Source organism: Coturnix japonica, unplaced genomic scaffold (genome assembly GCF_054131305.1).
Source record: "Coturnix japonica strain WE unplaced genomic scaffold, WE-NBRP24 Scf063, whole genome shotgun sequence".
In the NCBI taxonomy this organism is placed as follows: domain Eukaryota; kingdom Metazoa; phylum Chordata; class Aves; order Galliformes; family Phasianidae; genus Coturnix; species Coturnix japonica.
This window is the reverse complement of record NW_028188966.1, coordinates 531,427-553,365: the sequence shown is the minus strand read 5'-3', so window position 1 is coordinate 553,365 and position 21,939 is coordinate 531,427. Positions and strand designations below refer to the sequence as shown.

The following is a 21,939-nucleotide window of genomic DNA, read 5'->3' as shown; positions in this document are numbered from 1 at the left end:
ATATCCCCACTCTAACCCCCTATATCACCCCATATCCCCACTATATCCCCCCATATCCTCACTATAACCCCATATACCCCCCCATATACCCCCCATATCTGCCCCATATGCCCCCTATAACCCCACAGATCCCCCATAGAACCCCCCATATCACCCCATATCCCCCCTATAACCCCCATATCCCCCCTATAACCCCCCATATCCTCACTATAACCCCATATACTCCCCCATATCCCCCTTATAACACCCCATATCCCCTCTATAACCCCCCATATCCTCACTATAACCCCATATACCACCCCATATCCCCCTTATAACCCCCCATATCCCCACTATAACCTTCCATATCCTCACTATAACCCCATATACCCCCCATATCCCCCTTATAACACCCCATATCCCCTCTATAACCCCCCATATCCTCACTATAACCCCATATACCACCCCATATCCCCCTTATAACTCCCCATATCCCCCATATAACCCCCCATATCCCCCTTATAACCGCCCATATCCCCTCTATAACCCCCCATATCCCCCCTATAACCCCCCATATCCTCACTATAACCCCATATACCCCCCCATATCCCCCATATAACCCCCCATATCCCCCCTATAACCCCCCATATACCCCCATATCACCCCATATCTGCCCCATATCTCCCCATATCTGCCCCATATCTCCCCATATCTGCCCCATATCTCCCCATATCCCACCTGTCTGAGCAGCTGTGCCACCACCTTGAGCTGCTGCCCCCTGCTGAGCAGGCAGCGCAGTGGGAGCCCGGTGACTCTGGCCATTTCAACCTGATTGACCAGAACCATCAACTTCTCCAAGAGCCGAAGGGGCAGAACCGCGTCTTTAAGGCAATACACGGCCAGACGGCGCCGGGACTGAGCTGAGCCGTTCTATGGGGGGTTATAGGGGGGTTATGGGGGGTTATGGGGGGATATGGGGGGTTATAGGGGGGATATGGGGGGGATATGGGGGGGATATGGGGGGATATGGGGGGATATGGGGGGGATATGGGGGGATATGGGGGGATATGGGGGGGATATAGGGGGATATGGGGGGTTATAGGGGGGTTATGGGGGGATATAGGGGGGATATGGGGGGTTATAAGGGGGATATGGGGGGATATGGGGGGATATGGGGGGTTATAGGGGGGATATGGAGGGGATATGGGGGGTTATGGGGGGATATCGGGGGAATATGGGGGGATATGGGGGGTTATAGGGGGGATATAGGGGGATATGGGGGGTATGGGGGGTTATAGTGAAGATATGGGGGGTTATAGGGGGGATATAGGGGGGATATAGGGGGATATGGGGGGTATGGGGGGTTATAGGGGGGATATGGGGGGATATGGGGGGATATGGAGGGGATATGGAGGGGATATGGGGGGTTATAGGGGGGATATGGAGGGGATATGGGGGGATATGGGGGGGATATGGGGGGATATGGGGAGTTATAGGAGAGATATGGGGGGTTGGGGGGGGTTAGGGGGGTTATGGGGGGGTTAGGGAGGGGATATGGGGGGATATGGGGGGGATATGGGGGGTTATGGGGGGATATGGGGGGGATATGGGGGGTTATAGGGGGGTTATGGGGGGTTATAAGGGGGATATGGGGGTTGTAGGGGGGATATGGGGTGATATGGGGGGTTCTATGGGGGATCTGGGGGGTTATAGGGGGCATATGGGGCAGATATTGGGGGTATATGGGGTATACAGGGGGTTATAGGGGAGATATGAGGAGTTATAGGGGGGATATGGGGTGATATGAGGGGTTATAAGGGAGATATAGGGGTTATAAGGGGGTATATGGGGTGTTATAGGGGGGATATGGGGGGTTATAGGGGGTTATGGGGGGGATATGGGGGGTAATGGGGGCAGCACTGCGTCTTTAAGGCAATACACGGCCAGACGGCGCCGGGACTGAGCTGAGCCGTTCTATGGGGTGATATGGGGGTTATAAGGGGGATATGGGTGGTTATAAGGGGGATATGGGGGGGTATATGGGGTTATAGTGAGGATATGGGGGGTTATAGTGAAGATATGTGGGGTTATAGAGGGGATATGGGGGCTGTAGGGGGGATATGGGGTGACATGGGGGGTTCTATGGGGGATCTGGGGGGTTATAGGGGGGATATGGGGCAGATATGGGGGGTATATGGGGTATACAGGGGGTTATAGGGGAGATATGAGGAGTTATAGGGGGGATATGGGGTGATATGAGGGGTTATAAGGGAGATATAGGGGTTATAAGGGGGTATATGGGGTGTTATAGGGGGGATATGGGGGGGATATGGGGGGATATGGGGGGATATGGGGGGTAATGGGGGCAGAACCGCGTCTTTAAGGCAATACACGGCCAGACGGCGCCGGGACTGAGCTGAGCCGTTCTATGGGGAGATATGGGGGTCAATGGGGGGTTATAGGGGGGATATGGGGGGTTATAAGGGGGATATGGGGGGATATGGGGGGATATGGGGGGTTATAGGGGGGATATGGAGGGGATATGGGGGGTTATGGGGGGATATCGGGGGAATATGGGGGGATATGGGGGGTTATAGGGGGGATATAGGGGGATATGGGGGGTATGGGGGGTTATAGGGGGGATATGGGGGGATATGGGGGGATATGGAGGGGATATGGAGGGGATATGGGGGGATATGGGGGGGATATGGGGGGATATGGGGAGTTATAGGAGAGATATGGGGGGTTGGGGGGGGTTAGGGGGGTTATGGGGGGGTTAGGGAGGGGATATGGGGGGATATGGGGGGATATGGGGGGGATATGGGGGGATATAGGGGGATATGGGGGGTTATAGGGTGGATATGGGGGGGTTATAGGGGGGATATGGGGGGGATATGGGGGGATATGGGGGGGATATGGGGGGGATATGGGGGGGATATGGGGGGTTAGGGAGGGGATATGGGGGGATATGGGGGGATATGGGGGGGATATGGGGGGGATATGGGGGGATATGGGGGGTTAGGGAGGGGATATGGGGGGATATGGGGGGATATGGGGGGATATGGGGGGATATAGGGGGATATGGGGGGGATATGGGGGGTATGGGGGGTTATAGGGGGGATATGGGGGGTTATAGGGGGATATGGGGGGATATGGGGGGTTATAGGGGGGATATGGGGGGATATGGGGGGTCCTTAAGGCAATACACGGCCAGACGGCGCCGGGACTGAGCTGAGCCGTTCTATGGGGAGATATGGGGGTCAATGGGGGGGATATGGGGGGATATAGGGGGATATGGGGGGTTATAGGGGGGATATGGGGGGATATGGGGGGATATGGGGGGATATGGGGGGGTACATAGGGTTATAGTGAGGATATGGGGGGTTATAAGGGGGATATGGGGGGTTATAAGGGGGATATGGGGGGTTATAGGGGGGATATGGGGGGTTATGGGGGGATATGGGGGAGATATGGGGGGTTATGGGGGAATATGGGGCATATGGGGGGATATGGGGGGGATATGGGGGGGTATATAGGGTTATAGTGAGGATATGGGGGCTTATAGGGGGGATATTCACTTGTAGGTCGGTGATGATGCTGTGGGGCTCTATGGGTCCCTATGGGTCTCTATGGGTCTCTATGGGGCTCTATGGGTCCCTATGGGTCCCTATGGGTCTCTATGGGTCTCTATGGGTCTCTATGGGTCTCTATGGGGCGCTATGGGGCGCTATGGGGCGCTATGGGGTTACTTGTAGGTTGGTGATGATGCTGTGGGGCTCTATAGGGTTCCATGGGTCTCTATGGGTCCCTATGGGTCCCTATGGGTCTCTATGGGTCTCTATGGGTCCCTATGGGTCCCTATGGTTCTCTATGGGTCTCTATGGGTCTCTATGGGGCTCTATGGGTCCCTATGGGTCCCTATGGGTCTCTATGGGTCTCTATGGGTCTCTATGGGTCTCTATGGGGCGCTATGGGGCGCTATGGGGCGCTATGGGGTTACTTGTAGGTTGGTGATGATGCTGTGGGGCTCTATAGGGTTCCATGGGTCTCTATGGGTCCCTATGGGTCCCTATGGGTCTCTATGGGTCTCTATGGGTCCCTATGGGTCCCTATGGTTCTCTATGGGTCTCTATGGGTCTCTATGGGGCTCTATGGGTCGCTATGGGGCGCTATGGGGTTACTTGTAGGTCGGTGATGATGCTGTGGGGCACGTCCTCCTTCTGCTCATGTAGGAAATGGGCACTGACCGCGTTCAGGCTGTAGGACCGAAGCTTGTGCTCCCGCAGCAGCACCTGGGGGGGGACATGGGGAGATATGGGGGGATATGGGGGGTATATGGGGTTATGGGGGGATATGGGGTTATAGGGGGATATGGGGTTATGGGGGGATATGGGGTTATAGGGGGATATGGGGTTATGGGGGGATATGGGGTTATAGGGGGATATGGGGTTATGGGGGGATATGGGGTTATAGGGGGATATGGGGATATGGGGTATATGGGGTTATAGGGGGATATAGGGGGGATATGGGGTTATAGGGGGATATGGGGTTATATGGGGTTATAGGGGGATATGGGGTTATATGGGGTTATAGGGGGATATAGGGGGATATGGGGTTATAGGGGGATATGGGGGGATATGGGGTTATAGGGGGATATGGGGTTATAGGGGGATATAGGGGGATATGGGGTTATAGGGGGATATGGGGGGATATGGGGTTATAGGGGGATATGGGGGGATATGGGGATATGGGGGGATATGGGGTTATAGGGGGATATGGGGGGATATGGGGTTATGGGGGGATATGGGGGTATATGGGGTTATGGGGGGGTTATGGGGTTATATGGGGTTATGGGGGGGATATGGAGTTATAGGGGGATATGGGGGGATATGGGGTTATAGGGGGATATGGGGTTATAGGGGGATATGGGGTTATAGGGGGATATGGGGGGATATGGGGTTATAGGGGGATATGGGGGGATATGGGGATATGGGGGGATATGGGGTTATAGGGGGATATGGGGGGGTATGGGGTTATAGGGGGATATGGGGTTATTGGGGGATATGGGGTTATGGGGGGATATGGGGTTATAGGGGGATATGGGGGGATATGGGGGGATATGGGGTTATAGGGGGATATGGGGGGATATGGGGGTATGGGGGGGATATGGGGTTATAGGGGGATATGGGGTTATAGGGGGGATATGGGGTTATAGGGGGATATGGGGTTATAGGGGGATATGGGGTTATAGGGGGTTATAGGGGGATATGGGGTTATAGGGGGTATGGGGCTATAGGGGGATATGGGGGGGATATGGGGTTATAGGGGGATATGGGGGTATATGGGGTTATAGGGGGATATGTGGTTATAGGGGAGATATGGGAGGTTATAATGGGAATATAGGGGGATATGGGGGGTTATAGGGGGATATAGGGGGATATGGGGTTATAGGGGGATATGGGGAGATAGCCCATATCTCCCCATATCCCCCCATATCCCCCTATAACCCCATATCTCCCCATATCCCCCATATCCCCCCATATCCCCCTATAACCCCATATCCCCCATATCCCCCTATAACCCCACATCCCCCTATAACCCCATACCCCCCTATAACCCCATATCCCCCCATATCCCCCTATAACCCCATATCCCCCCATATCCCCCTATATCCCCCTATAAGCCCATATCCCCCTATAACCCCATATCCCCCCTATAACCCCATGTCCCCCCATATCCCCCTATAACCCCATAACCCCCCATATCCCCCTATAACCCCATATCCCCCCATACCCCCCTATAACCCCATATCCCCCTATAACCCCATATCCCCCCATATCCCCCTATAACCCCATATCCCCCTATAACCCCATATCCCCCCCTATAACCCCATATCCCCCCATAACCCCATATCCCCCCATATCCCCCTATAACCCCATATCCCCCCATATCCCCCTATAACCCCATATCCCCCCATAACCCCATATCCCCCCATATCCCCCCATAACCCCATATCCCCCTATAACCCCATATACCCCATATCCCCCTATAACCCCATATCCCCCCTATAACCCCATATCCCCCTATAACCCCATATCCCCCTATAACCCCATATCCCCCCATACCCCCCTATAACCCCCCATATCCCCCTATAACCCCATATCCCCCCTATAACCCCATATCCCCCCATACCCCCCTATAACCCCATATCCCCCCCTATAACCCCATATCCCCCCCTATAACCCCATACCCCCTATAACCCCATATCCCCCCTATAACCCCATATCCCCCCATACCCCCCTATAACCCCATATCCCCCCATAACCCCATATCCCCCCACATCCCCCTATAACCCCATATCCCCCCATACCCCCTATAACCCCATATCCCCCCCTATAACCCCATACCCCCTATAACCCCATATCCCCCCCTATAACCCCATACCCCCTATAACCCCATATCCCCCTATAACCCCATAGCCCCTAATAACCCCACACCCCCACCTGCAGCATGTCGATGGTGACCCTCCCGTCGGCCGTCAGCACCTTCGTGTCCCTGCGGCCCAACTGCCGCGACTGGAACGACGCGTCCCGGAGCTGCGACGCACGGCCCCGAATGCGGCCCAGCAACGGGAACGACCGCACCTGCAATGGGGCAGCTATGGGGTCAGCTATGGGGCAGATATGGGGCAGATATGGGGCGCTATGGGGCAGCTATGGGTCGCTATGGGGCACTATGGGGCAGCTATGGGTCATTATGAGTCACTATGCATCACTATGGGGTCGCTATGGGGCGCTATGGGGCAGCTATGGGGCAGCTATGGGGCAGCTATGGGGCGCTATGGGTCTCTATGGGTCACTATGGGGCGCTATGGGTCACTATGGGGTCACTATGTATCACTATGGGTCACTATGGGTCGCTATGGGGCGCTATGGGTCCCTATGGGTCGCTATGGGTCGCTATGGGGCGCTATGGGGCGCTATGGGTCGCTATGGGTCGCTATGGGTCACTATGGGTCCCTATGGGTCGCTATGGGTCGCTATGGGGCGCTATGGGGCGCTATGGGTCACTATGGGGCAGCTATGGGGCGCTATGGGTCCCTATGGGTCCCTATGGGGCGCTATGGGTCGCTATGGGGCGCTATGGGGCGCTATGGGATGCTATGGGTCGCTATGGGTCGCTATGGGTCACTAGGGGGCAGCTATGGGTCACTATGTATCACTATGGGTTGCTATGGGGCGCTATGGGTCACTATGGGGCAGCTATGGGATGCTATGGGTCGCTATGGGGCAGCTATGGGTCGCTGTGGGGCGCTATGGGTCGCTATGGGTCGCTATGTATTACTATGTATCACTATGGGTCGTATGGGTCGCTATGGGTCGCTATGGGTCTCTATGGGTCACTATGGGTCTCTATGGGTCGCTATGGGTCGCTATGGTTCGCTATGGGTCGCTATGGGTCCCTATGGGTCCCTATGGGGCGCTGTGGGTCGCTATGTGGCGCTATGGGTCGCTATGGGTCGCTATGGGTCCCTATGGGTCGCTATGGGGCGCTATGGGGCGCTATGGGTCGCTATGGGGCGCTATGGGGCGCTATGGGGCGCTATGGGTCACTATGGGTCGCTATGGGTCGCTGTGGGGCGCTATGGGGCGCTGTGGGTCGCTATGGGTCGCTATGGGTCGCTATGGGGCAGCTATAGGTCGCTGTGGGGCGCTATGGGTCCCTATGGGTCGCTATGGGTCGCTATGGGTCGCTATGGGTCGCTATGGGGCGCTATGGGGCGCTATGGGTCGCTATGGGTCTCTATGGGGCGCTATGGGGCGCTATGGGTCACTATGAGGCACTATGTATCACTATGGGTCACTATGTATCACTATGGGACGCTATGGGTCCCTATGGGTCGCTATGGGTCGCTATGGGTCGCTATGGGTCGCTATGGGTCGCTATGGGTCGCTGTGGGTCGCTATGGGTCGCTATGGGGAAGCTATGGGTCGCTATGGGTCACTATGAGTTGCTATGTATCACTATGGGGCAGCTATGGGGCAGCTATAGGGCAGATATGGGGCAGCTATGGGTCGCTATGGGTCACTATGTATCACTATGAGGCACTATGTATCACTATGGGTCACTATGGGGCAGCTATGGGTCACTATGAGTCACTATGCATCACTATGGGGTCGCTATGGGGTCACTATGGGGCAGCTATGGGGCAGCTATGGGGCAGATATGGGGCAGCTATGGGGCAGCTATGGGGCAGCTATGGGGCAGATATGGGGCAGATATGGGGCAGCTATGGGGTCAGCTATGGGGCAGCTATGGGGCAGCTATGGGGCAGATATGGGGCGCTATGGGGCGCTATGGGGCAGATATGGGTCACTAGGGGTCACTAGGGGTCACTATGGGGCACTATGGGATGCTATGGGTCGCTATGGGGCACTATGGGGCAGCTATGGGGCAGCTATGGGGTCAGCTATGGGGTCAGCTATGGGGCGCTATGGGGCAGATATGGGGCAGCTATGGGGTCAGCTATGGGGCAGATATGGGGCGCTATGGGGCGCTATGGGGCAGCTATGGGGCAGCTATGGGGCAGCTATGGGGCAGATATGGGGCAGCTATGGGGGCAGCTATGGGGCAGCTATGGGTCACTATGAGTCACTATGTATCACTATGGGTCACTATGTATCACTATGGGGTCACTATGTATCACTATGGGTCACTATGGGTCGCTATGGGGCAGCTATGGGGCAGCTATGGGGCGCTATGGGGCGCTATGGGGTCAGCTATGGGGCAGCTATGGGGCACTATGGGGCAGCTATGGGTCGCTATGGGTCACTATGTATCACTATGAGGCTCTATGTATCACTATGAGTCACTATGTATCACTATGGGTCGCTATGGGGCAGCTATGGGTCACTATGAGTCACTATGCATCACTATGGGGTCGCTATGGGGCGCTATGGGTCGCTATGGGTCACTATGGGGCAGATATGGGTCACTATGGTTCGCTATGGTTCACTATGGGGCAGCTATGGGTCGCTATGGGTCGCTATGGGGCAGATATGGGGCAGCTATGGGGCAGCTATGGGGTGCTATGGGGCAACTATGGGGCACTATGGGGCAGCTATGGGGCAGCTATGGGGCGCTATGGGGCAGCTATGGGGCGCTATGGGGCAGATATGGGGCAGATATGGGTCGCTATGGGGCGCTATGGGGCAGCTATGGGATGCTATGGGGCGCTATGGGGCGCTATGGGGCGCTATGGGTCACTATGGGATGCTATGGGTCGCTATGGGGTGCTATGGGATGCTATGGGGCAGCTATGGGTCACTATGGGTCGCTATGGGATGCTATGGGACAGCTATGGGTCAGCTATGGGGCAGCTATGGGGCGCTATGGGGCAGCTATGGGTCACTATGGGGCAGATATGGGTCACTATGGGGCAGCTATGGGGCAGCTATGGGGCACTATGGGGCAGCCATGGGGCAGCTATGGGGCAGCTATGGGGCAGCTATGGGGCAGCTATGGGGCAGCTATGGGGCAGATATGGGGCAGATATGGGGCAGATATGGGGCAGCTATGGGTCGCTATGGGTCGCTATGTATCACTATGAGGCTCTATGTATCACTATGAGGCACTATGTATCACTATGGGGCAGCTATGAGTCGCTGTGGGTCACTATGGGTCACTATGGGGCAGCTATGGGGCAGCTATGGGGCAGCTATGGGGTCAGCTATGGGGCAGCTATGGGGCAGATATGGGGCAGCTATGGGGCGCCATGGGGTCAGCTATGGGGCAGCTATGGGGCAGCTATGGGATGCTATGGGTCACTATGGGGCGCTATGGGATGCTATGGGGCAGCTATGGGGCACTATGGGTCACTACAGGTCACTATGGGTCGCTATGGGGCAGCTATGGGTCACTATGAGTCACTATGCATCACTATGGGGTCGCTATGGGGCACTATGGGTCGCTATGGGGCAGCTATGGGGTACTATGGGGCAGCTATGGGGCAGCTATGGGGCAGCTATGGGGTCAGCTATGGGGCAGCTATGGGGCAGCTATGGGGCAGCTATGGGGCGCTATGGGGCACTATGGGGCAGCTATGGGATGCTATGGGGCGCTATGGGGCAGCTATAGGGCAGATATGGGGCAGCTATGGGGCAGCTATGGGGCACTATGGGGCAGCTATGGGGTCAGCTATGGGGCAGCTATGGGGCAGCTATGGGGCAGCTATGGGGCAGCTATGGGGCAGATATGGGGTGCTATGGGGCAGCTATGGGGCGCTATGGGGCAGATATGGGGCGCTATGGGGTCAGCTATGGGGCAGATATGGGGCAGCTATGGGGTACTATGGGGCAGCTATGGGTCACTATGGGGCAGCTATGGGTCGCTATGGTTCACTATGGGGCAGCTATGGGTCGCTATGGGGCGCTATGGGGTCAGCTATGGGTCACTATGAGTCACTATGCATCACTATGGGGTCGCTATGGGGCGCTATGGGTCGCTATGGGTCACTATGGGGTCGCTATAGGGCAGCTATGGGTCGCTATGGGGCAGCTATGGGGCGCTATGGGGCAGCTATGGGGCAGCTATGGGGCAGCTATGGGGCAGCTATGGGGCAGCTATGGGGCGCTATGGGATGCTATGGGTCGCTATGGGGCAGCTATGGGTCGCTATGGGGCACTATGGGATGCTATGGGGCGCTATGGGGCGCTATGGGGCAGCTATGGGGCAGCTATGGGGCAGCTATGGGTCGCTATGGGGCAGCTATGTATCACTATAGGTCACTATGGGTCGCTATGGGTCGCTATGGGTCACTATGTATCACTATGGCTCACTATGGGGTCGCTATGGGTCACTATGGGTCGCTATGGGGCAGCTATGGGGCAGCTATAGGTCACTATGTATCACTATGGGTCACTATGGGGCAGATATGGGTCACTATGGGTCACTAGAGGTCACTATGGGGCACTATGGGATGCTATGGGGCGCTATGGGTCGCTATGGGTCGCTGTGGGGCGCTATGGGTCGCTATGGGGCGCTATGGGTCACTATGGGGCGCTATGGGGCAGCTATGGGTCACTATGGGTCGCTATGGGTCCCTATGGGTCGCTGTGGGTCGCTATGGGGCGCTATGGGTCACTATGGGTCGCTATGGGTCGCTATGGGTCGCTATGTATCACTATGGGTCGCTATGGGTCACTATGGGTCCCTATGGGTCGCTGTGGGTCGCTATGGGTCGCTATGGGTCGCTATGGGTCGCTATGGTTCACTATGGGTCGCTATGGGTCGCTATGGGTCGCTATGGGTCGCTATGGGCGCTATGGTTCACTATGGGTCGCTATGGGTCACTAGGGGGCAGCTATGGGTCACTATGTATCACTATGGGTCACTATGGGTCGCTATGGGTCACTATGGGGCGCTATGGGTCGCTATGGGTCGCTATGGGTCACTATGGGTCGCTATGGGTCGCTATGGGTCGCTATGGGTCGCTATGGGGCGCTATGGGTCGCTATGGGTCGCTATGGGGCGCTATGGGGCGCTATGGGGTCGCTATGGGGCAGCTATGGGTCCCTATGGGTCCCTATGGGTCGCTATGGGTCGCTATGGGGCGCTATGGGTCGCTATGGGTCGCTATGGGTCTCTATGGGTCGCTATGGGGCGCTATGGGGCGCTATGGGTTTCTATGGGTTGCTATGGGTCACTATGGGTCGCTATGGGTCACTATGGGTCACTATGGGTCGCTATGGGTCGCTATGGGTCGCTATGGGTCGCTATGGGTCCCTATGGGTCGCTGTGGGTCGCTATGGGTCGCTATGGGTCGCTATGGGTCCCTATGGGTCGCTATGGGGCGCTATGGGTCGCTATGGGTCCCTATGGGGCGCTGTGGGTCGCTATGGGTCGCTATGGGTCTCTATGGGTCGCTATGGGGCGCTATGGGTCGCTATGGGTCGCTATGGGTCGCTATGGGTCGCTATGGGTCACTATGGGGCAGCTATGGGTCGCTATGGGTCGCTATGGGGCGCTATGGGGCGCTATGGGGCGCTATGGGTCGCTATGGGGCGCTATGGGTCGCTGTGGGTCGCTATGGGTCACTATGGGTCGCTATGGGTCGCTATGGGTCTCTATGGGTCGCTATGGGTCTCTATGGGTCGCTATGGGTCGCTGTGGGTCGCTATGGGGCGCTATGGGGCGCTATGGGGCGCTATGGGTCTCTATGGGTCGCTATGGGGCGCTATGGGGCGCTATGGGTCACTATGTATCACTATGGGTCGCTATGGGTCGCTATGGGTCGCTATGGGTCGCTATGGGTCGCTATGGGGTGCTATGGGGCGCTATGGGTCGCTATGGGTCGCTGTGGGTCGCTATGGGTCGCTATGGGGCGCTATGGGTCGCTATGGGGCGCTATGGGGCGCTATGGGTCGCTATGGGGCACTATGGGTCGCTATGGGGCGCTATGGGTCGCTATGGGTCCCTATGGGTCGCTATGGGGCAGCTATGGGTCGCTGTGGGTCACTATGGGGCGCTATGGGTCGCTATGGGGCGCTATGGGTCGCTATGGGTCGCTGTGGGTCTCTATGGGGCGCTATGGGTCGCTATGGGTCGCTATGGGGCGCTATGGGTCTCTATGGGGCGCTATGGGGCGCTATGGGTCACTATGGGTCGCTATGGGGCGCTATGGGGCGCTATGGGGCGCTATGGGTCTCTATGGGGCGCTATGGGTCGCTATGGGTCTCTATGGGTCTCTATGGGTCTCTATGGGGCGCTATGGGTCGCTGTGGGTCGCTATGGGGCGCTATGGGGCGCTATGGGTCGCTATGGGGCGCTATGGGGTCGCTATGGGGCAGCTATGGGTCCATATGGGTCGCTATGGGTCGCTATGGGTCGCTATGGGTCTCTATGGGTCGCTATGGGGCGCTATGGGTCGCTGTGGGTCGCTATGGGTCGCTATGGGTCGCTATGGTTCACTATGGGTCGCTATGGGTCGCTATGGGTCGCTATGGGTCACTATGGGTCACTATGGGTCACTATGGGTCGCTATGGGGTCGCTATGGGTCGCTATGGGTCGCTGTGGGGCGCTATGGGTCGCTATGGGTCCCTATGGGTCGCTGTGGGTCGCTATGGGGCACTATGGGTCACTATGGGTCACTATGGGTCGCTATGGGTCGCTGTGGGTCACTATAGGTCACTATGGGTCGCTATGGGTCACTATGGGTCGCTATGGGTCGCTATGGGGCGCTATGGGTCTCTATGGGGCGCTATGGGGCGCTATGGGGCGCTATGGGTCGCTATGGGTCGCTATGGGTCACTATGGGTCGCTATGGGGCAGCTATGGGTCGCTGTGGGGCGCTATGGGTCGCTATGGGTCGCTATGGGTCTCTATGGGTCGCTATGGGTCGCTATGGGTCTCTATGGGTCTCTATGGGTCGCTATGGGTCGCTATGGGGCGCTATGGGGCGCTATGGGTCGCTATGGGTCGCTGTGGGGCGCTATGGGTCGCTATATATCACTATGGGTCACTATGGGGCAGCTATGGGTCACTATGGGTCGCTATGGGTCGCTATGGGTCACAATGGGTCGCTATGGGGCGCTGTGGGTCTCTATGGGGCGCTATGGGTCACTATGGGTCGCTATGGGTCGCTATGGGTCACTATGGGTCGCTATGGGTCCCTATGGGTCGCTATGGGTCGCTGTGGGTCGCTATGGGGCAGCTATGGGTCGCTATGGGGCGCTATGGGTCGCTATGTGTCGCTATGGGTCGCTGTGGGTCGCTATGGGTCGCTATGGGTCACTATGGGGCAGCTATGGGTCGCTATGGGTCGCTGTGGGTCGCTGTGGGTCGCTATGGGGTGCTATGGGTCGCTATGGGTCGCTATGGGTCACTATGGGTCGCTATGGGTCACTATGGGTCACTATGGGTCGCTATGGGTCGCTATGGGGCGCTATGGGTCACTATGGGGCGCTGTGGGTCGCTATGGGTCGCTATGGGTCACTATGGGTCGCTATGGGTCGCTATGGGTCGCTATGGGTCGCTATGGGTCGCTATGGGTCACTATGTATCGCTATGGGGCGCTATGGGGCGCTATGGGGCGCTATGGGTCTCTATGGGTCGCTATGGGGCGCTATGGGGCGCTATGGGTCTCTATGGGGCGCTATGGGGCGCTATGGGTCTCTATGGGGCGCTATGGGGCGCTATGGTTCGCTATGGGGCGCTATGGGCAGCTATGGGTCTCTATGGGTCGCTGTGGGTCTCTATGGGGCAGCTATGGGTCGCTATGGGGCGCTATGGGGCGCTATGGGGCGCTGTGGGTCGCTATGGGTCGCTATGGGTCGCTATGGTTCACTATGGGTCGCTATGGGTCGCTATGGGTCGCTATGGGTCACTATGGGTCACTATGGGTCACTATGGGTCGCTATGGGGTCGCTATGGGTCGCTATGGGTCGCTGTGGGGCGCTATGGGTCGCTATGGGTCGCTATGGGTCTCTATGGGTCGCTGTGGGTCGCTATGGGGCACTATGGGTCACTATGGGTCACTATGGGTCACTATGGGTCGCTATGGGTCGCTGTGGGTCACTATAGGTCACTATGGGTCGCTATGGGTCACTATGGGTCGCTATGGGTCGCTATGGGGCGCTATGGGTCTCTATGGGGCGCTATGGGGCGCTATGGGGCGCTATGGGTCGCTATGGGTCGCTATGGGTCACTATGGGTCGCTATGGGGCAGCTATGGGTCGCTGTGGGGCGCTATGGGTCGCTATGGGTCGCTATGGGTCTCTATGGGTCGCTATGGGTCGCTATGGGTCTCTATGGGTCTCTATGGGTCGCTATGGGTCGCTATGGGGCGCTATGGGGCGCTATGGGTCGCTATGGGTCGCTGTGGGGCGCTATGGGTCGCTATATATCACTATGGGTCACTATGGGGCAGCTATGGGTCACTATGGGTCGCTATGGGTCGCTATGGGTCACAATGGGTCGCTATGGGGCGCTGTGGGTCTCTATGGGGCGCTATGGGTCACTATGGGTCGCTATGGGTCGCTATGGGTCACTATGGGTCGCTATGGGTCCCTATGGGTCGCTATGGGTCGCTGTGGGTCGCTATGGGGCAGCTATGGGTCGCTATGGGGCGCTATGGGTCGCTATGTGTCGCTATGGGTCGCTGTGGGTCGCTATGGGTCGCTATGGGTCACTATGGGGCAGCTATGGGTCGCTATGGGTCGCTATGGGTCGCTATGGGTCGCTGTGGGTCGCTGTGGGTCGCTATGGGGTGCTATGGGTCGCTATGGGTCGCTATGGGTCACTATGGGTCGCTATGGGTCACTATGGGTCGCTATGGGTCGCTATGGGTCGCTATGGGTCGCTATGGGTCTCTATGGGTCGCTATGGGGCGCTATGGGTCGCTATGGGTCGCTATGGGTCACTATGTATCGCTATGGGGCGCTATGGGGCGCTATGGGGCGCTATGGGTCTCTATGGGTCGCTATGGGGCGCTATGGGGCGCTATGGGTCTCTATGGGGCGCTATGGGGCGCTATGGGTCTCTATGGGGCGCTATGGGGCGCTATGGTTCGCTATGGGGCGCTATGGGCAGCTATGGGTCTCTATGGGTCGCTATGGGTCGCTATGGGTCGCTATGGGTCTCTATGGGTCGCTATGGGTCGCTATGGGTCGCTATGGGTCACTATGGGACGCTATGGGGCGCTATGGGTCGCTATGGGTCGCTATGGGTCGCTATGGGTCGCTGTGGGTCGCTATGGGTCGCTATGGGTCGCTATGGGTCACTATGGGTCACTATGGGTCGCTATGGGTCGCTATGGGGCGCTATGGGTCGCTATGGGTCTCTATGGGTCGCTATGGGTCGCTATGGGTCGCTATGGGTCTCTATGGGTCGCTATGGGTCGCTATGGGTCGCTATGGGTCACTATGGGACGCTATGGGGCGCTATGGGTCGCTATGGGTCGCTATGGGTCGCTATGGGTCGCTGTGGGTCGCTATGGGTCGCTATGGGTCGCTATGGGGCGCTATGGGTCGCTATGGGGCGCTATGGGTCGCTATGGGTCTCTATGGGTCGCTATGGGTCTCTATGGGTCTCTATGGGGCGCTATGGGGTCACTATGTATCACTATGGGTCTCTATGGGGCGCTATGGGGCGCTATGGGGCGCTATGGGTCGCTATGGGGCGCTATGGGGCGCTATGGGTCACTATGGGTCACTATGAGGCTCTATGTATCACTATGAGGCACTATGTATCACTATGGGTCGCTATGGGCAGCTATGGGTCACTATGGGTCGCTATGGGTCGCTATGGGTCGCTGTGGGTCGCTATGGGGCGCTATGGGGCGCTATGGGTCGCTATGGGGCGCACCTTGAGCAGCTGGGCGCGCTCCATGAGGTAGGGCAGGTCGAAGTTCTGGATGTTGTAACCCGTGATGACGTCGGGGTCCACGACACGAACAAACTCTGCCCACGACTGCAACGAAACCCCATAGACCCCAATGTCACCCCATAGACCCCCATAGACCCCTATAGACCCCCATATCCCCCATATAACCCCCATATCCCCCATATAACCCCATATAACCCCCATATCCCCCTATAGACCACCATATACCCCCTATAGACCTCCATATCCCCCATATAACCCCACAAATGCCCCCATATCCCCCATATAACCCCCCATATCCCCATATAACCCCCCATATCCCCCATATAACCCCCCATATCCCCTCATAACCCCCCATATCCCCCCATAGACCCCCATATCCCCCATATATCCCTCCATATCCCCCTATAGAACCCCATATCCCCCATATAACCCCCCATATCCCCCCATATCCCCCATATAACCCCCCATATAATACCCCATATCCCCCTATAGACCCCCATATCCCCCATATAACCCCCCATAACCCCCATTATCCCCCTCTATCCCCCCCATAGACCCTCCTATCTCCCCCATAGACCCCCATAGACCCCCATATCCCCCTATAGACCCCCATATCCCCCCATATCCCCCCACATAACCCCTTATATACCCCCCATAGACCCTTATATCTCCCCATAGACCCCCATATCCCCCCTATAGATCCCCATATCCCCCCTATAGACCCCCATATCCCCCTATAGACCCCTATATCCCTCCTATAGACCCCCATATCCCCCATATAACCCCCCATATCCCCCCATATCCCCCAATCCCCCTATATCCCCCCATATCCCCCTATAGACCCCCATATCCCCCTATAGACCCCCATATCCCCCCTATAGACCCCTATAGAGCCCCATATCCCCCATATAACCCCTTATATACCCCGTATAGACCCCCATAACCCCCCATATCCCCCTATCCCCACCTGCAGCAGCTCCTCCTCCCTGTTGCAGCTGACGATGTGACACCCGGGCACGGCCGCGCACCCCCTATAGACCCCCATATCCCCCATATAACCCCCCATATCCCCCATATAACCCCCCATATCCCCCTATAGACCCCCATATCCCCCCATATCCCCCATATAACCCCCCATATCCCCCCCATATCCCCCATATAACCCCCCATATAACCCCCCATAGACCCTTATATACCCCCATAGCCTCCCCATATCCCCCTATAGACCCCCATATCCCCCCCATAGACCCCCATATCCCCATATAACCCCCCCATATCCCCCTTATAGACCCCCATTCCCCCATATAACCCCCCATATCCCCCATATAACCCCCCATATCCCCCATATAACCCCCCATATCCCCCATATAACCCCCCATATCCCCCATATAACCCCCATAACCCCCATTATCCCCCTCTATCCCCCCCATAGACCCTCCTATCTCCCCCATAGACACCCATATCCCCCAATAGACCCCCATATCCCCCTATATCCCCCCATATCCCCCCCATAGACCCCTATATCCCCCCATATAACCCCCCATATCCCCCCATATCCCCTCATAACCCCCCATATCCCCCATATAACCCCCCATATCCCCCCATATCCCCCTATAGACCCCCATATCCCCCATATAACCCCCCATATCCCCCATATAACCCCCCATATAACCCCCCATATCCCCTCATATCCCCCTATAGACCCCCATATCCCCCATATAACCCCCCATATCCCCCTATACCCCCCCTATATCCCCCCTATACCCCCCTATATCCCCCCCTATCCCCCATATAACCCCCTATATCCCCCCATATCCCCCCTATAGACCCCCATATCCCCCTATAGACCCCCATATCCCCCCTATAGACCCCTATAGACCCCCATATAACCCCCTATATCCCCCCATATCCCCCTATCCCCACCTGCAGCAGCTCCTCCTCCCTGTTGCAGCTGACGATGTGACAGCCTGGCACGGCCGCACACCCCCTATAGACCCCCATATCCCCCAGATAACCCCCCATATCCCCCTATATCCCCATATAACCCCCCATATCCCCATATAACCCCCCATATCCCCCTATATCCCCCATATAACCCCCCATATCCCCCATATAACCCCCCATATCCCCCATATAGACCCCCATATCCCCCATATAACCCCCCATATCCCCCCATATCCCCCATATATCCCCCCATATCCCCCTATAGACCCCCATATCCCCCATATAACCCCCCATATCCCCCCATATAACCCCCCATATCCCCCCATATCCACCATATAACCCCCCATATCCCCCTATAGACCCCCATATCCCCCCCATATCCCCCTTATATACCCCTATATCCCCCCATATCCCCCCATATACCCCCCATACCCCCCCATATCCCCCCCTATCCCCACCTGCAGCAGCTCCTCCTCCCTGTTGCAGCTGACGATGTGACAGCCCGGTACGGCCGCGCACCCCCTATAGACCCCCATATCCCCCATATAATCCCCCATATCCACCATATAACCCCCCATATCCCCCATATAACCCCCCATATCCCCCATATAACCCCCCATATCCCCCTATAGACCCCCATATACCCCCTATATCCCCCCATATCCCCCCCATAGACCCCCTTATCCCCCCCATAGCCCCACCATATCCCCCTATAGACCCCCATATCCCCCATATAACCCCCCATATCCCCCCATATCCCCCATATAACCCCCCATATCCCCCCATATCCCCCATATAACCCCCCATATCCCCCCATATCCCCCATATCCCCCATATAACCCCCCATATCCCCTCATATCCCCCATATAACCCCCCAGAGACTCTTATATACCCCCATAGCCTCCCCATATCCCCCTATAGACCCCCATAAACCCCCATATCCCCCATATAACCCCCCCATAGACCCTCCTATCTCCCCCATAGACCCCCATATCCCCCCTATAGACCCCTATAGACCCCCATATCCCCATATAACCCCCCATATCTCCCTATAGACCCCCATATAACCCCCCATACCCCCCCATATCCCCCCATATCCCCCCATAGACCCCCATATCCCCCTATATCCCCCCTATCCCCACCTGCAGCAGCTCCTCCTCCCTGTTGCAGCTGACGATGTGACAGCCGGCACGGCCGCGCACCCCCTATAGACCCCCATATCCCCCATATAACCCCCCATATCCCCCTATAGACCCCCATATAACCCCCCATATCCCCCCATACCCCCCCTATAGACCCCTATATCCCCCTATAGACCCCCATATCCCCCATATAACCCCCCATATCCCCCCATATCCCCCTATAGACCCCCATATCCCCCCATATCCCCCTATAGACCCCCATATCCCCCTATACACCCCCATATAACCCCCCATATCCCCCATATAACCCCCATACCCCCCCATAGACCCCCATAGACCCCCTATACACCCCCATATCCCCCTATATCCCCCCATATCCCCCTATAGACCCCCATATCCCCCTATAGACCCCCATATAACCCCCATATCCCCCATATAACCCCCCATATCCCCCATATAACCCCCTATAGACCCCCATACCCCCCCTATAGACCCCTATATCCCCCTATAGACCCCCATATAATCCCCCATATCCCCCCATATCCCCCTATAGACCCCCATATCCCCCTATAACCCCCCATAGACCCTCATATCCCCCCATAGACCCCCCTATAGACCCCCATATCCCCCTATAGATGCCCATAGACCCCCATATCCCCCCACAGACCCCCTATAGACCCTCATATCCCCCATATAACCCCCCATGTCCCCCATATAACCCCCCATATCCCCCCATATCCCCCATATAACCCCCCATATCCCCCATATAACCCCCCATATCCCCCCATATCCCCCTATAGACCCCCATATAACCCCCCATATCCCCCATATAACCCCCCATATCCCCCTATAGACCCCCATATCCCCCATATAACCCCCATATCCCCCATATAACCCCCCATATAACCCCTTATATACCCCCCATAGACCCCCATATCCCCCATATAACCCCCCATATCCCCCATATAATACCCCATATCCCCCTATAGACCCTCATATCCCCCATATAACCCCTCATAGACCCTTATATCCCCCCATATCCCCCATATAACCCCCATAACCCCCCATATCCCCCATATAACCCCCCATAGACCCCATATCCCCCTATAGACCCTCATATCCCCTCATATACCCCCATAGACCCCCATATAACCCCCCATACCCCCCCTATATCCCCCCCTATCCCCACCTGCAGCAGCTCCTCCTCCCTGTTGCAGCTGACGATGTGACAGCCCGGTACGGCCGCGCACCCCCTATAGACCCCCATATCCCCCATATAACCCCCCATATCCCCCATATACCCCCCATATCCCCCATATAACCCCCCATATCCCCCATATAACCCCCCATATCCCCCATATCCCCCATATAACCCCCCATATAACCCCCCATATCCCCCCATATAACCCCCCATATCCCCCATATAACCCCCCATATCCCCCCATAGACCCCCATATCCCCCCATAGCCCCCCCATATCCACCTATAGACCCCCATATCCCCCCTATAGACCCCCATATCCCCCCATATCCCCCATATAGCCCCCCATATCCCCCATATAACCCCCCATATCCCCCCATATCCCCCATATAACCCCCCATATCCCCCTATACCCCCCCTGTATCCCCCCTATACCCCCCTATATCCCCCCTATCTCCCATATAACCCCCTATATCCCCCCATATCCCCCCTATAGACCCCCATATCCCCCCATATAACCCCCCATATCCCCTCATATCCCCCCATATCCCCCCATATCCCCCTATAGACCCCCATATCCCCCATATAACCCCCCATATCCCCCATATAACCCCCCATATCCCCCTATCCCCACCTGCAGCAGCTCGTCCTCCCTGTTGCAGCTGACGATGTGACACCCCGGTACGGCCGCGCACCCCCCCAGCGCCAACACGCAGCGGATGAAGGGCTCCTTGTCGCCGTGTCGCTGCACCGCGCTGCCCACCTGGATCACGGCGTCATGGCGGGCCTCGGGGAACACCCCTGGGGGGGGGGAACGCATTAGAACCCCCCCGAGACCCCCAAGCATCCCCATTATTTCCTATGGGATTTACTGGGGTATCACAGCGCCCCCTAGAGGTGGAGGACTGACACTGCAGGTCCCCAATGCATCCCCTATGTGTGCACATAGGGATCACAGCGCCCCCTAGAGGAGGAGGACTCCTAATGTCCCCCCATGCATCCCCCATTGTGCCCTATGGGATTTACTGGGGTATCACAGCGCCCCCTAGAGGTGGAGGACTGACACTGCAGGTACCCCAATGCATCCCCTATGTGTGCCCATAGGGATCACAGCGCCCCCTAGAGGAGGAGGACTCCTAATGTCCCCCCATGCATTTCCTATGTGTGCCCATAGGGATCACAGCGCCCCTAGGACCCCCCCAAACCCCCCCCATTATTTCCTATGGGATTCCTTGGGGTATCACAGCGCCCCCTAGAGGAGGAGGACTCCTAATGTTCCCCCATGCATCCC

The 21,939-nt window shown here is 57.1% G+C and overlaps 1 protein-coding gene across 1 annotated transcript in view; it reads right to left on the bottom strand.

Moving 5' to 3' along the window:
- Positions 1-21,939, bottom strand: part of POLD1 (DNA polymerase delta 1, catalytic subunit) — a 60,633-nt gene that overhangs the window by 24,985 nt on the left and 13,709 nt on the right. Inside the window, exons 6-10 of the mRNA XM_085533786.1 lie at positions 21,283-21,507; positions 16,343-16,447; positions 6,483-6,623; positions 4,161-4,271; positions 718-909 (exon numbers count right to left, since the gene is read on the bottom strand). Of these exons, the coding sequence (XP_085389912.1) occupies positions 718-909; positions 4,161-4,271; positions 6,483-6,623; positions 16,343-16,447; positions 21,283-21,507 (774 nt within the window). The remainder of the gene's footprint in view (positions 1-717; positions 910-4,160; positions 4,272-6,482; positions 6,624-16,342; positions 16,448-21,282; positions 21,508-21,939) is intronic.